General features: G+C 44.4%; 1 protein-coding gene across 1 annotated transcript in view; it reads left to right on the top strand.

Annotated features, from left to right (window-relative positions):
- The window catches only part of fndc3ba (fibronectin type III domain containing 3Ba), a 341,227-nt gene that overhangs the window by 268,229 nt on the left and 57,498 nt on the right, over positions 1-15,500 (top strand). The window contains exon 22 of the mRNA XM_060834618.1: positions 15,088-15,368. Within this exon, the coding sequence (XP_060690601.1) occupies positions 15,088-15,368 (281 nt within the window). The remainder of the gene's footprint in view (positions 1-15,087; positions 15,369-15,500) is intronic.

The following is a 15,500-nucleotide window of genomic DNA, read 5'->3' as shown; positions in this document are numbered from 1 at the left end:
GTTCTAAATCCAAGTGGTTAATTCTCCCTGTATTCCATGCAGCCTAACCTTGCTAACCAGTCTCTACCATCGGAAACCTTGTCAGACGTCTTACTGAAGTTCATATACATCATGCTTACCACTCTGCCCTCATCAATCCTCTTTGTTACTTCTTCAAAAAACCCAATCACGTTTGTGAGACATGATTTCCCACGCACAAAGCCATGTTGACTATCCCTAATCAGTCCTTGCCTTTCCAAATACATGTACATCCTGTCCCTCAGGATTCCCTCCAATAACTTGTCCACCACTGAGGTCAGACTCACTGGTCTATAGTTCCCTGGCTTGTCCTTACCACCATTCTTTAACAGTGGCACCACATTAGCCAACCTCCAGTCTTTGGCACCTCACCTGTGACTATCGATGATACAAATATCTCAGCAAGAGGCCCAGCAATCACTTCCCTAGCTTCTCACAGAGTTCTCGGGTACACCTGAGTAGGTCCTGGGGATTCATCCATCTTGATGCGTTTCAAGACATCCAGCACTTCCTCCTCTGTAATATGGACATTTTTCAAGTTGTGGAGAAAGTAAGGACTGCAGAAGCTGGAGGTCAGAGTCGAGAGTGGAAAAGCTCAGCCGCTCAGGCAGCATCTGAGGAGCAGGAGAATTGACATTTTGAGCATAAGCCTCATTCCTGATGAAGAGCTGATACCCGAAACATCGATTCTCCTGCTCCTTGAATGCTGCCTTACCGGCTGGGCTTTTCAAGATATTACCACCTATTTCCCCTCATCCTGTGTCTTCCCTGTCCTTCTCCACAGTAAACATTGATGCAAAATACTCATTTAGTATCTCCTCCACTGCCTGCAGTTCCACACATCAGTTGCCTTGCTGATCTTTGAGGTATCCTATGCTCTCCTTAACCCTATCTGCCAAAGCTATCTCACGTCCCCTTTTTAACCATCCTGACTGCCTACTGCCTTTATACTCTTCTGAGGATTCACTTGGTCTCTCTTGTCCATACCTGATTATATGCTTCCTTTTTCACCAAAACCTTAATTTCTCTAGTCATCCCGCATTTCCTGCACCTGACAGCCTAGCTTTTCACCTGAACAGGAATATACTGGCTCTGGACTCTCGTTACTTCATTTTTGAAGGCTCCCATTTTCCAGCCATCCCTTTATCTGCGAACATCTGCCCCCAAACAGCTTTTGAATGTTCTTGCCTTATACTCTTTGCCTCGAGCTGGTCCCATCATCATTTTAAACACCATTTCTCAATCTTCTGTCTTCAAAAAGAGCACAGGCATCAACAATGCAGTCCAACATCAGAATATAACCATTGAAGATCTGATTGTATTCTGGTGAATCTCCTCAGCAGCACCCCAAGGCCACTATCTCCTTCATAGAACATAGAACATTATAGCACAATTTAGGCTCTTTGGCCCTCGATTTTGCACCGATCTGTGAAATCAGTCTGAAGCCCATCTAACCTACGCTATTCCATTCTCGTCCATATGCCTATCCAATGACTATTTAAATGCCCTTAAAATTGACGAGTCCACTACTGTTGCAGGCAGTGCATTCCATGCCCCTACTACTCTCTGCGTAAAGAAGCTACCTCTGACATCTGTCCTATATCTATCACCCCTCAATTTAAAGCTACGTTCCCTTGTGTTCTCCATCACCATCCGAGGAAAATGGCTCTCCCTGTCCAACCTATCTAACCCTCTGATTATCTTATATGTCTCAATAAAGTCACCTCTCAACCTTCTTCTCTCTAACGAGAACAGCCTCAGGTCCCTCAGCTTTTTCTCGTAGACCTACCCTCCATACCAGACAACATCCTAGTAAATCACCTCTGAATGCGATGCCCAGAACTGAACCCAATTATTTGTGATGGGATTAAACAAAGCTTTCCTTAACCTGGAGCATCACCTCCAGCCATTACTATTCCAGACCTCACAAGGTGAACATTCCATTACCAATTCTGATTGTTCTGTGCACCCGTTTCAGAGTAGCAACAGTGTACTATCCACAAGAAACACGACAGAAATCCTAAGTGAACACTTTCCAAACCCACATCTACTGCCATCTTGAAGGACAAGGGCAGCAGATGCAAGTTCTCCTCGAAGTCTCTCGCTATCCTGACTTGGAAATATGTTGCCCTTCCTTCAGTGTCGCTGGGTCAAAATTCTGGAACTGCCTCCGACACTGCAATGTGAGAGTCCCTACACCACCATGACCACAGCAATTAGAGAAGCCAGCTCAAGGGCTCCAGCCGGGTCTGGAGAGTAAATGCTCACCAGGCTGTTGACACTCGTATTCCCTGAATGGATAAAAAGAAATCCAATTTCTTTTTAAAGATATTGTTGGACCAGTGTCTTCCCATTTCCCCTGTCACCTCCTTGCAAAGTCGTTAAAAGGTGCTCTGTAAATGTAAGTTGTTTTAAAATCATTTTACAGGAAGAAGAGGCCATTTGACCCCTTGTGTCTTTACCAGCCCTCAAAAGAGCCACCAGGTAGTTCCATTCTCCAGCCTAATCTCTGTAGCTCTCTCAATGCATCACTTTCAAATATATATCCAGCTCTCTTTCGAAACCTATGGAGTCTACCTCCATCAGTCTCCCAGGGAGTACATTCAAAATAAAGAAGTTTCTTCTCCCCTTACTCATTGCTCTTTTGCTGACACAGTCTTGAAATTGTGACCCTAGTTACTGACATGCCAACCAGTGGAACACAGAATATCCTTCTTTACCCTGTCAAAATTGACCTTAAGTTTGACACCAGAATCAGGTCACCTGGTATTCTTAAATAAAGACGGAAAGAACTGCAGATGCTGTAAATCAGAAATGAAAACAGGAGTTGCTAGAAAAGCTCAGCAGGCCTGGCAGCATCCGTGAACAGAAGTCAGAGTTAACGTTTTGGGTCTGGTGACCCTTTCTCAAGGAACCCGTGCCCAGGATATTTGGCTCTGATGATGATGATGCCTGCTGTGGGTCAAACAGCCTACAGCGATTCGGCGTTGCAGCTCATGGATATAAGAAGTGTTTTTGAGTTGGGTTGTAAAGCATCTCTGGAGACTGGAACTGCCCATCAATGGAAGCAAATTTTCAGTAAGTCTTGCTCCAGTGAAGAGCTGAAAATGTGTTGCTGGAAAAGCACAGCAGGTCAGGCAGCATCCAAGGAACAGGAGATTCGACGTTTCGGGCATAAGCCCTTCTTCAGGAATTAAAGCCCGAAACGTCGAATCTCTTGTTCCTTGGATGCTGCCTGACCTGCTGCGCTTTTCCAGCAACACATTTTCAGCTCTGATCTCCAGCATCTGCAGTCCTCACTTTCTCCTCCTTGCTTCAGTGAAACCAGGCAGCCTACATCATATAGCGCTTTTCACAAATCCAGGATGTTCCAAAGTTCTTTACCCGATTGAGAAAATTTGAAGTATAGCTACTGTTTTTAGCGAAGGAAACACCGCAGCCAGTTTGCACAAAGCAAGATCCCACAAGCAGCCTTGTGCCAATGACCTGACTGTCTGATTTTCCAGCCATATTGATTGAGGGACAGGGAGAGCTCACACGATCGTCCTACAAAGGGATCCTTCTTACACACATACAGGAGGGCCTCGGTTTTCAAGAAGAAACACCTCCAACAGTGCAGCACTCTCCCAGTTCTGCACCCAGGTGGACTGCATCGGGAGTCGAGAGTGTGGTGCTGGAAAAGCACGGCAGCATCCAAGGAGAAGGAGAGTCGGTGTTTTGGGGAAAAACCCTTCATCAGGAATGAGGATTGCATGGGGAGCCTCCACTCTCAGGAGTTGGACTCCAACGCACAGCCTCTAAATCAGATTCATGGGAGACAAAGCAAAGGGCAAGCTAGAGAGAGCAAGGTACTGTTGGAACAGATAAAGAATGCAACATCAAATTTGATTAATGTTACAAAGAAGTTAGTTATAAACCTAGGACTGGGAATTTGGATGGTCATTTAAATTAGTAGCAAGAATTAGAGCATTATTTTGTTCAGGTGCATAACCGTTACAGTCCCTCAGGGTCGAATCAGTGTTCCTGACATTACTCAAAACACTAATGAGCACGTCCTGTTGACAGTCACTGTAATTATACTTTCATTTTATCTCACTCTCATATTCACCTGTAATTCTTATATCATATTAGTAGAAATGATGCTTTTAGAAACTTCAAGTGAGGAGCCGATGACTCATGTTGTCAAACTCTGGAGCTTTCACACTAGAGGACTTCCTTTTTAACAACACGGGAAAGAGCAGTAGCCAACATACAAAATCCTGTTTCTTTCATAAATGATCCATCCAACTTCTCAACGCAAACTGGTGTTCTTACAGAACCTTTCACAGAATAGCCAGCTCGGTGATGTGCTGCCACTGCAGTTCAACAAGGTCCTGATGAGACCCCCCCTGGAGCACAGCATTGGCCTCCCTTCTTAAGAAAGGATTGACCTGCTGTAGAGGGAGTGCAGGGGAGGTTCACACCGCAGATACCAGGGATGGCAGAATTGTCATTTGAGGAGAGATCATAAAATCATAGAATCGAAACATAGAATCATTACAGCATGGAAGCAGGCCAGTCAGTCCTCTGAAGAGCATTACACCTGGACCCACCCCATGTCCTATCCCTGTTACCCTGCATTTCCCATGGCTATCCCACCTAGCCTGCACACTGGACACTGTGGGGAATTTAGCATGGCCAGTCCATCTAGCCTGCACCTCTTTGGACTGAGTTTGACTGGGCCTGATTCTCTTCAGCTCAGAATTATTTGTTGAAACATATAAAATTCGACCAGGGCTGGACAGATTCCTGTTGTCCTCACCCTCGAGGGTTAACATTGTTCCTGGTGACTTTGCCAAGTCTGCACTAGAAGTCATCCTGAGTTCATTGCTGCAATAGGTTCGATGTCTGATTATTAGAGAAAATAAATTAAACTGTCTGTGAGCTAGAGGCAGTAAAACAGTAGCATTCACATCTGTATTACACTTAAAGAAATTAGTTTAAGACACGGGCCATTTTCTCCCATGAAACCACATTAATGTATCCTCCCATAAGTAATTACTTCAGGACAACCTATTTAAGTGCTTGGATTGGTTGCAGCATTTGGCAAGAGTGCTGGTTGCTGGAGATTCATGGAATCCAATTAAGTCCAGCTCATACATGCAGAGAGCAAAAAAACAACTTGCATTTCGTTAGCACCTGTTGCCAACTCAGGTGGACCAAAATGCTTTGCATCAACGACGAATGTATTCTTGTGATAGTGCACAGCAGGTTCCTGTGAACAGCAGTGAGATGAACAATTTGGTCATCCATTTCAATGTTGCTAGCTGAGGGACAAATATTGGCCTTTGAGGTCCTAACAGCTTTGTTGATCCATTTAAATTGACACGTGCATGTATCAGAAATCAGACAACTCCTTGATATGGACTGAATGGGCTGAGAGTGTGAGATGGAGGATTGCCCTCGAGAAGATGCTCTTTGTCAGCTTTACAATGAGAAGGTGTCTACCCTCTGCTGTTATTGACGTGGTCATGATTGACGAGACGGTGTAGAATGCACAGATAGAATTGTCAAATCTGATTGGAAGGGTTCCTGGACGTTTCATCCAATGGCCTGCCCAGAATTGTGGGGAGGGCTTCCTGGCTCCAGGGCTCTTCCTATTGCTCCCTCCTCCACCCCCGCACCCCCAACTACTAAATCCTGTTTCACCTTCCCCTGCACCCTCTTGACTGGAGTCCAGTTTAAAGTTCACATGGTGGTGTCAGTGTTTGGAACTGTACATTGCTGAATGAATGCCCCATGAGTTGTTGCCTACAGTTGTTGGTGTCAGCAAGAGCTGCATTCTCCTACATTTATTGTGGGAATGACTACACATTGCCTTGGTGCCAATGTGTGCAGCACTGAAAGGTGTCACAAAAATGCAAGTCACTTCTGATAAGTTTCCCACTTCATCTTTGTTTCCAAATGATAGGGTGAAGGGCACAAAGTTTCATAAGAACATTGCTGCAGTTATGTAGTTGACTGGGGAAGTGGGGATTGCTTCCTTTGGACCAGAGAAGACTAAGAGGAGAATTGATCTAGATCTTCAAATCACCAAGGGTCTGCACAGAATGGGCATAGAGAAATTGTTCCCATTGTTGGATTGATCATGAATCAATGGATACAGATCTGTGGTAATTCACAAAAGCAGCACCAGGAAGATCTTTTTCATGTAGCTAGGGGTTAGGATCTGGAGGGTTCTGCCTGAGTGCACAGTGGAGAAGGGTTTCAAGAGATCACCATCCAAAGAGGAAGCAGACAGGGGAAAGACATTGCACAAGTTACTCCTTCAAAGAGTGTTATGGCCATGGAGAGCCAGAAGGCCTCCTGTTATGGAGCTACTCTGTGTTTCCATGAGTGACAGGCAGTTCTGAGCAGCGGTTTGGAGGGTCTCAACAGCAACCACTACAGCTTCTGTTTCACTTTGACTGTAATTAACAACATCAGCAAGCAGCCATCATCCCTCCAACTCTCCTTAAAGCTTCAGTCTCCATTTCATTCTGTTGACGTCAGTACTGGTGCAACATGTGATTTTGCAGTCCACGCACAATGGGAAAGTAATTATTGTTAATCGCCCAACAGATTTTCAGTGAATGATAAATCTGGGCATTGCTCAGAGAATGCTGTTGTATTTGGCTGTTGATGCCAGATACAAGCAGAATCTATTTGGTTACATCATTAACTAAATTAGTGTGAAGTAAAATTAGGTGATCATCCTAAAGTTATTAACCCAATTTCCTTCCCATTTTTAGCTGAAAATACACAGATCGCTTTGATCATTGATCACTCACTCTGTCTAAATTCCCTCCAAGTCTCTTTGTATCTTCCATATAACTCGCATTCCCACCAAGTTTTGTTTCATCTGCAAACTTGAAAATGTTACAATTTCCACATTCTAATGCACTGATCTTTAAAGTACCCCAACAGATAGAGCCTACCAATGATCAGAGAATGATCCATTTATTGCTACTCCTTGCTTTCCACCCGCTATCTAATCCATAATAGTATATCAGCCGCAATCCTCTACACCTTAATTTTGTTTAGTAACTTCCTGTGTGGGACTACATCAAAAGCCTTCTGAAACGCTAAATAAGCCACATCCATTGATACTCCTTTATTAACTCTGCTATAACACATCTTAAAAAACACATCTCTTATTATATTCCCTTCATAAGTCTATGTTGACATTGTGCAATCACTTCTAAGTATCCCATAATCACAAACTTTATAACAGGTTATAGTATTTACCTTACCAAGGACATATGAACCATACCAACTTATAAAGCAGTAGTAAATGTAGACCATTCAGCCCATAAGGCTGGCTCCATTGTTTAATAAGCTCATATCTGATCTCTCTGATCTATTCCATATTCCTCCCGATCCTCCTGATAACCCTTGAATTCCTGCCAAACAGCAATCTATTCACTAGGCACAAGTGAGGACTGCAGATGCTGGAGATTAAAGTTGAGTGTGTGGTGCTGGAAAAAAAAAGCAGGTCAGGCAGCATCTGAAGAGCAGGAAAATCGATGTTTTGGGCAAAAGTCCTTCATTTACCTCCCCATCTCCCAAGGCTCCCAGCCTCATTCCTGATGAAGGGGTTTTGCACGAAACATTGATTTTCCTGATCTTTGGATGCTGCCTAACCTACTGTGCTTTTCCAGCACCACACTCTCCACAGCAATCTATCCACCTCCACCTTAAAAGTATTCAGTCACCACAACTCCCTCAATTCATGAGGCACCTAGTTACAGAATCCTTTGCACAATTCTCTGAGGGGGAGAAAGTCCTCCTCATCTTTGTTATTAAAAGGGTGACCCCCCTAGTTTTACAACAGTGCCACCTGATAAGACTATATCGTTTTGAAATCACAGCGGGTCAGGCAGCATCCGTGTAGAGAGAGCAAGCTAACGTTTTGAGTCCAAATGACTCTTCATGTATCTTTGTATTTTTCATCAGTTTGATTGTGGACAAAAATGAAGAATGGACTTTATTTAAAACCAAGGACTGAGGAAGGAATTGCTGCACTTCAGAAAACAAGTTTCTCCAATTCAATGTGAATTGTATTTCCACTTTTTAAAAAAAATCATTCAAGGCATATGGGTGTCACTGGCTGGGCTATCATTTGTCACACAACCAGAACCACCCTTGAGAAGGTGAGCTGCTTTCATTAACTGCTACAGTCCATGTGCTGTAGGTAGACGCTGCAATGCCACTGTATTCCAGGATTTGAGACAGCGACACTGAAGAAACAAAAACAGAATTTGCTGGAGAAATTCCATTCTGAAGAAGGATTATGGACTCAAAATGTCAACTCTGCTTTCCGTCCACAGATTCTGCAATTTCTGTTCTGTTTCAGTTTTCCGGCATCCGCAGTTCTTTGTTTTTATTTGACACTGAAGGAACAGTAAAGTATTTCCAAGTCAGGATAATGAGTGGCTGAGAGGGGAGCTTGGTTTTCCAATGTATCCACAGCCCTTGACTTTCTAATGATGAAAGTGTTAATGGGTTTGGAAGGGACTATCTGTAGTGAATGTCTGCACTGTGTCTTGTGGATGGTACAAACTGCTGCTACTGAGGATCAATGGTGAAGGGAATGAATATTTGTGGATTTGGTACCAAACAGCCCGCCTTCTTTGCTCTGTATAGCATCAAGCTTCTTGAGTGTCAGAGCTGCAGTCACCCACAGAAATGGGTTGTATTCCATCGCACTCTTGACTAGAGTCTTGAAGACTGTGAAAAAGCTCTGGGGAGTCAGGAGGTAGGGTTCTTGCTGCTTTACAAACAGTCAGGCAGGTGAGAATAAGGTGGCACAGCTCTGGATTGTGTGTGCAGACTGACATCAGCCACAAGATGTCGCTGATTATCTGTGCAGTTCTAACCATTCATGATTGCCAAAGGACATCAGCCTGACAGGAGCTCTGATTGGCTCCTGGTGTGTAAACAGTTTGGGAGTTTATGGTAAAGAGGGAGGAGCTGCTAGATTGTTGGAAGAGCAGGTTCTGTGCATGTCTCTCTCTCTTTCTCTCTCTGCAGTAACAGTGCCTGAAGCATGCCAGCTCCTTTCCTCCCATTAGTTGTTGCAAACTGTCGCCTTTGAATCAGTAATGAAGCAACTTTGTAATTAGTGTGACAATCACAATGGAGTGGCACGGTAGTTCAGTGGTTAGCACTGCTGCCTAACAGCGCCAGGGACCAAGTTTCAATTCCCACCTTGGGCAACTGTCTGTGTAGAATTTGCACGTTCTCCCCGTGTCTGCATGGGTTTCCTCCGGGTGCTCCGGTTTCTTCCCACAGTCCAAAGATGTGCAGGTTAGATGAATTGGCCATGCTAAATTGCCCATAATGTTAGGTGAGGTGGTAAATGTAGGGGAATGGGTCTGGGTGGTTTGCTCTTCGGAGAGTCAGTGTGGACTTGTTGGGCCGAAGGGCCTGTTTCCACTCTGTAAGTAATCTATTCTAATCACACTTTGCCTCCTGCGAAGAAGTGAAAGAATCTGGAGAAAAGAGATCAAAGAACTGAACAGAAGCAAGTGGACCATCTCAGCAAACCCTTTGGGCTGGTGCTTTTCCAGACGTTGTCCCTCCACCCATCACACAATTCTGTTTGGTTGTCTGTGTCTGTCTGTATGTATGTGTAAGGATTTAAAAAGAGGTGAGGGTTTTAATTGGTCAAGCTGTATGTTAATAATTGTTAGCTGTTTTCTTGTCATTAGAATTATTTATTTTCAATAAATAGTTGTTATTGTTAGTGCAGGAACTTGGAGACCATTTTCTGTTAACCTGATTCCAACCAGACAGGTATACTGGGGGGCTGTGTGTATTAATTTACTGCTTGTGACTCGATCAGCCTTGTGGGGACCTTGAGAGCAGTAGGGCTTTGAGAATCAGTGCACTTTTCCATGTGGGCTGTAACACACTTAGTTCTGGACTCAGCCATACAGGAAGTATCCTTTCCATGTTCATCTTGTCAAGACAATCAAATCAACCCTCACTCTGCTAAGCCCCAGTGCAAGCAACCCAGCCTGACTAAATTATCCTCATAAAAACAGCCAGTCGTTTCAGGTATCTGTCAAGTAAACCTCGTCTGAATTATCTCCAACACATTTGTATCCTTCCTTCAATAAGGTGACGAAAACAGCACACATTATTCAACAATCAGTTTGCCACTTTGCAGTTCCCTGTTTTCATTCTTCTCTCCTTTGTTACACAGAGGGATGACATTTGCAACTTTCTAATCTGCAGGTATCATTGCAGAGTTAATCAAATCTTGAAAGTTGATCATTATTGCATCCACCAGCTCTGCAGCCATCTCTTTCAACACTCTAGAGTGAAGATCTCTGGGAAGAAGGGATTTTTGTCAATTTTCAGCCCCATTAACTTCTCCAATACTTTTATTTCTACTAAAGAGTAATACCTTTCACTTCCATGCTCTCACAAGATCTTTGGATCTCAAATTATTTCAACTAGGCTTCTTATCTGCCAGCCTCATCCCTGATGGAGACCTTTTGCCCGAAACATTGACTCTCCTGCTCCACGGATGCTGCCTGACCTGCTGTGCTTTTCCAGCACCAAACTCTTGACTTCTTATCTCTTTTTGAGAAGACATACAGATAAACAAAAAATACTTATGTAGCTTCTTTGTCATTTCCGAATTTCCTATTTTAAATTCTCCTGTCTGTCTTCGGCTTTACTAATCTTTTCCTTTTAACCTACCTGGAGGAATTTTACAATCCATTTTTATGTTTCTTAACATTTAAGTTCACTTTTATACCTGGAAATGTCCACAGAAATTCTCTATGTACCTTTACAATTCAGAGCTCTTTACTCGAGAAGGAAAAAAAAGGCAGATGTCCTTTCTTGCTGCTTTGAATTTATCATTGGTCCTCTGAAGAATCGTCTCATCGTCCTTCATTTCCAGTCCTTGGAACAGTTGGTGTTCACTCTTACTTACACAGCATTCCCAGCTCCCTTAGTTCAGATTCCGTATACTCAAGATCATAACTGAGGCTGACACGTCTTGTGCATTATAATACTCATAGATAAAGAAGAGAGTGGTCCTAAGGGAAGAGTACTAAACTGGGCCAAGGCCAATTATATCAAAATTAGCCAGGAGCTGGGAAATGTGGATTGGACACAGCTATTTGAACGGAAGTCCGCATTAGAGATGTGGGAGACTTTCAAAGATAGGTTAACAGTAGTGCAGGATAAGCATGTCCCATTGAAGGCAAAGGATAAGAAGGGCAAGATTCATGAACTGTGGATGACAGGAGGAATTGTACAACTAGCCAGGAGGTAAAGGGAACATAAGGTCTAGGCAGCTAAGAACAGAACAGGCTCTGGAGGAATACTGGAAGAGTAGGACAAGTCTTAAACAAGGAATCAAGTGGGTTAAAAGGGTCATGAAATAGCTTTAGCGAGCAGAATTAAGGAAAATCCCAAAGCATTTTATTCTTATATTCTTGTGGGCGGCATGGTGGCACAGTGGTTAGCACTGCTGCCTCACAGCGCCTGAGACCCGGGTTCAATTCCCGACTCAGGCGACTGACTGTGTGGAGTTTGCACGTTCTCCCGTGTCTGCGTGGGTTTCCTCCGGGTGCTCCGGTTTCCTCCCACACTCCAAAAATGTGCGGGTCAGGTGAATTGGCCATGCTAAATTGCCCGTAGTGTTAGGTAAGGGGTATATGTAGGGGTATGGGTGGGTTTCGCTTCGGCGGGTCGGTGTGGACTTGTTGGGCCGAAGGGCCTGTTTCCACACTGTAAGTCTAATCTAAAAAAAAGAAGCAAGTGGGTAACTAGAGAAAGGATTGGTCCACTAAAGGATAATGAAGGAAGGCTGTGGGCCGATTCTGAATGATTACTTTGCATCATTGTTCACTGAGGAGAGGAACGTGATGAATCTTGAGATTAGAGATAGACGTTTGATTAGTCTGGATCACGTTGGCATAAGTAGGGCAGGTGTGTTGGGTATGCTAGAAATTATTTAGGTGGACAAATCCCCAGGACCGGATGGGATCTATCCCAGGTTGCTGAGGGAGGCAAGAGAGGAAATAGCTGGGGCTCTGACAGGTATTTTTGTGGCATCCTTAAATACAGGTGAGGTGCCGGAGGACTGGAAGGTTGCTTATGTTGTCTCCCTGTACAAGAAGGGTAGTAGGGATATTTCGGGTTATTACAGGCCAGAGAGCCTGATGACGGTGATGGGCAAGTTGCTGGAGAGGATCCTGAGAGATATGATCTATTTATACTCAGAAAGGAATGAGCTTATTGGTGATGGGCGACATGGTTTTGTGTGGGGGAGATCGTGCCTTACCAACTTAATAGAGTTCTTCGAGGAAGTGACCAAGTTGTTAGATGAAGGAAGGGCTGTTGATGTCATATACATGGACTTTAGTAAGGCGCTTGATAAGGTTCCCCATGGTAAACTAATGGAAAAAGTGAAGTCACATGGTGTGCAGGGTATTCTAGCTAGGTGGAGAAAGAACTGGTTGAGCAATAGGAGACAGAGGGTAATAGTTGAAAGGAGTTTCTCAAAATGGAGAAAGGAGACCAGTGGTGTTCCACAGGGGTCAGTATTGGGGTCACTGTTGTTTGTAATATACATAAATGATCTAGAAGAGGGCACTGTTGGTATGATCAGCAAGTTTGCAGATGACACAAAGATTTGTGGAGTGGCAGAAAGCATTAGGGACTGTCAGAGAATACAGGAGGATATAGATAGACTGGAGAGTTGGGTGGAAAAGTGGCAGATGGCTTTAAATGCAGACAAATGTGAGGTGATGCATTTAGGCAAGACTAATTCTCGAGCGAATTATAAATGAATGGAAGAGCCTTGGGAAAAGTTGATGGGCAGAGAGATCTGGGTGTGCAGGTCCATTGTACACGCGGCAAATGGTGGACGTTTGGAACGTGTTGCCAGCAGAGGTGGTAGAGGCAGGCACGGTAGATTCATTTAAGATGCTTCCAGACAGATGCATGAGTAGGTGGGGAGCAGAGAGATACAGATGCTTAGGAATTGACTGACAGATTTAGACAGTACATTTGGTTTGGCTCAGGCTTGGAGGGCCGAAGGGCCTGTTCCTGGGCTGTAAATTTTCTTTGTTCTTTATTTAAAAGAGACCTGAGGGGCAACTTTTTCACACAGATGGTGGTGCATGTATGGAATGAGCTGCCAGAGGAAGTGGTAGATATGGGTACAAATGCAACATTTAAAACATTTGGACAGGTACACAGATAGATTTAGATGGATATGGGCCAAATGCAGGCAAATGGGACTTGTTCAGTTTAGCAAACCTGGTCAGCATGAACACATTAGGCCAGAGGGTCTGCTTCTGTGCTGCATGTGTCGATGGCTCAAATATTGCTCCCTCAATCATTTTGACTTAAAACAGAGGATCTGGCCATAATCACATTGCTTTTAGGAACTTGTTGTGTGCCCATCTACTAGTGTTTCCCATATTACAACAGTGTCTTCACTTCAAAAAAGAATTTCATTGGTTGTGAGGGCAGCTTAAGGTCAACAAACATCCAACAGAATTGCACACTCCTGCAATATCCAGAAATTTCAAATTCAAACAACATGTCACATGCTACTTAATTTGCATCTGTTTTGCTTGAACAGTTTGTGACTGTCATCATGTTCTAGGCTCTGAGCCTTTGAGAATCTCTGCCAATTTAGAAGATGTTTTGAAACAACTAAGCTGAGAGTTTTATGCATTTGCCTTAAAATCATGGTTACTAACATCGAGGTATAACATTGAACTCCTCAAATAAAATCACAGAAAATCTTTGCTATCACATCCACTCTCCCTAAAACCCTTGGTTGTTTTGACTGGTGAGTTTGAACCCGATTAACTTTAGGGATAATGGGCTAAGGAGCCAGCAAGGAGTTGTGATCTGAAGTGGCAGGGCAACAATTGAATGAAGGTGAAGTGACAGTCGCCATAGCAGCAGAGGACTACAGGCTGCTCTCTCAATAGGAGAAAGTGAGGACTGCAGATGCTGGAGATCAGAGTCAAAGCGTGTGGCGCTGGAAAGGCACAGCAGCTCAGACAGCATCCAAGGAGCTGGATAGTCGATGTTTCAGGCATAAGCCCTTCATCAGGAAGGGCTTAAGCCTGAAACATCGACTCTCCTGCTCCTCGGATGCTGTCTGAGCTGCTGTGCCTTTCCAGCGCCACACGCTTTGATTCTGATCTCTGAATAGAGAGAGTGAGTCAAACAGAAAGTCATTGGGAGAGAGGCGAGTTTGAGAAAGTCAAGTCTTCTTGGTGAACTCATTGTCCTGCAAACCTTTCTCCTTCAGTTTCCTTTTGGAAAGTTACAATGGTCAAGGACCAAAGGAACATAGAGCTCATTGACCAGTCCTTAGAAAAAGCTGGCCACATACACACTGGGCCCCTATGCTATAAAATGCTATGATTGTGCTACGGAGTGCTTGGCTTGGATTTGCAGGAGGGGCTCAACTTTTAATTTTTTGCGTAGGATGTGGGCATCATTGGCAAGATACCACTCGCGTTCATCCCGAGTCTCCATTGAACATATCGGCTCTCAGGCCCCAACCGAGGGCAGTTAAGAATTCATCGTATTGCGATGGATCTGGGGTCATGCATTGACAGAGCAATTAAAGATGGCAGATTTCCATCCCGAGAGGATATCAGTGAACCAGATGAATTTTTGTGACAAGTCAACAATGTTCCATGGTCATCATTAGATAAGTTATCAATTCCAGACTTTATTTTAATTGAATTCAGATTGCACCATCAGCTACGGTGGTTTCAAACCTCTGGCCCCAGAACATTATGTCGGATCTCGAGACTACTGGTTCAGTGACTTTACCACAAAGCCACCCTTCGTCCAACATGTTCCCATTGTGACCTTGGAACAGGCAATCAAGTGGACTGACTCATTGAAAGTTTGCGACCATGTAGAGTCCTTCTAAGCATCTGGTGCTGGGGGTCTTCAAGAGGAGGGGGAGTTTTTTGGGTCTAGGTGATGCAGCGCAGATGTTTAGCAGTCTCTTGACAGCCTGTTCTCTTTTCCTTTCTTGTCAAGGCCACTAACCAGGCTGGCTGTGGGCCGTATAGCAGTGTGATCACCCACACCACTCCTGCCTCGGTCCCTGATGCCATCTCCACGCTGTACGTCCTGGAGGACCAGCACCTGGATCATTGTCTGACCTCGACTTCCAGCTGCCTCGCCGTCAAGTGGACCGAACCATGCTGTAACGGCTCTGAGATCCTCTCGTACAGCATAGACCTGGGGGAGAGCCAGCTGACTGTGGACAACATCACGGCCTACATTATACGCGATCTCCTGCCTGGCACCTCCTACAGGTAATTCTCTCATCACACAGCGTGGGCCGACAATCCCCAACTCAAAGTGGCTGATACTCAATCCCCAAAATGGGGGTTGTGTCAGGGACATGTGTTGAATAGAAGTCTGTTGGGATGGCAGAGGGGAATGGT

The sequence above is a fragment of the Hemiscyllium ocellatum genome, chromosome 13, assembly GCF_020745735.1.
Source record: "Hemiscyllium ocellatum isolate sHemOce1 chromosome 13, sHemOce1.pat.X.cur, whole genome shotgun sequence".
NCBI lineage: Eukaryota > Metazoa > Chordata > Chondrichthyes > Orectolobiformes > Hemiscylliidae > Hemiscyllium > Hemiscyllium ocellatum.
This window is presented reverse-complemented; position numbering and strand designations above follow the sequence as displayed.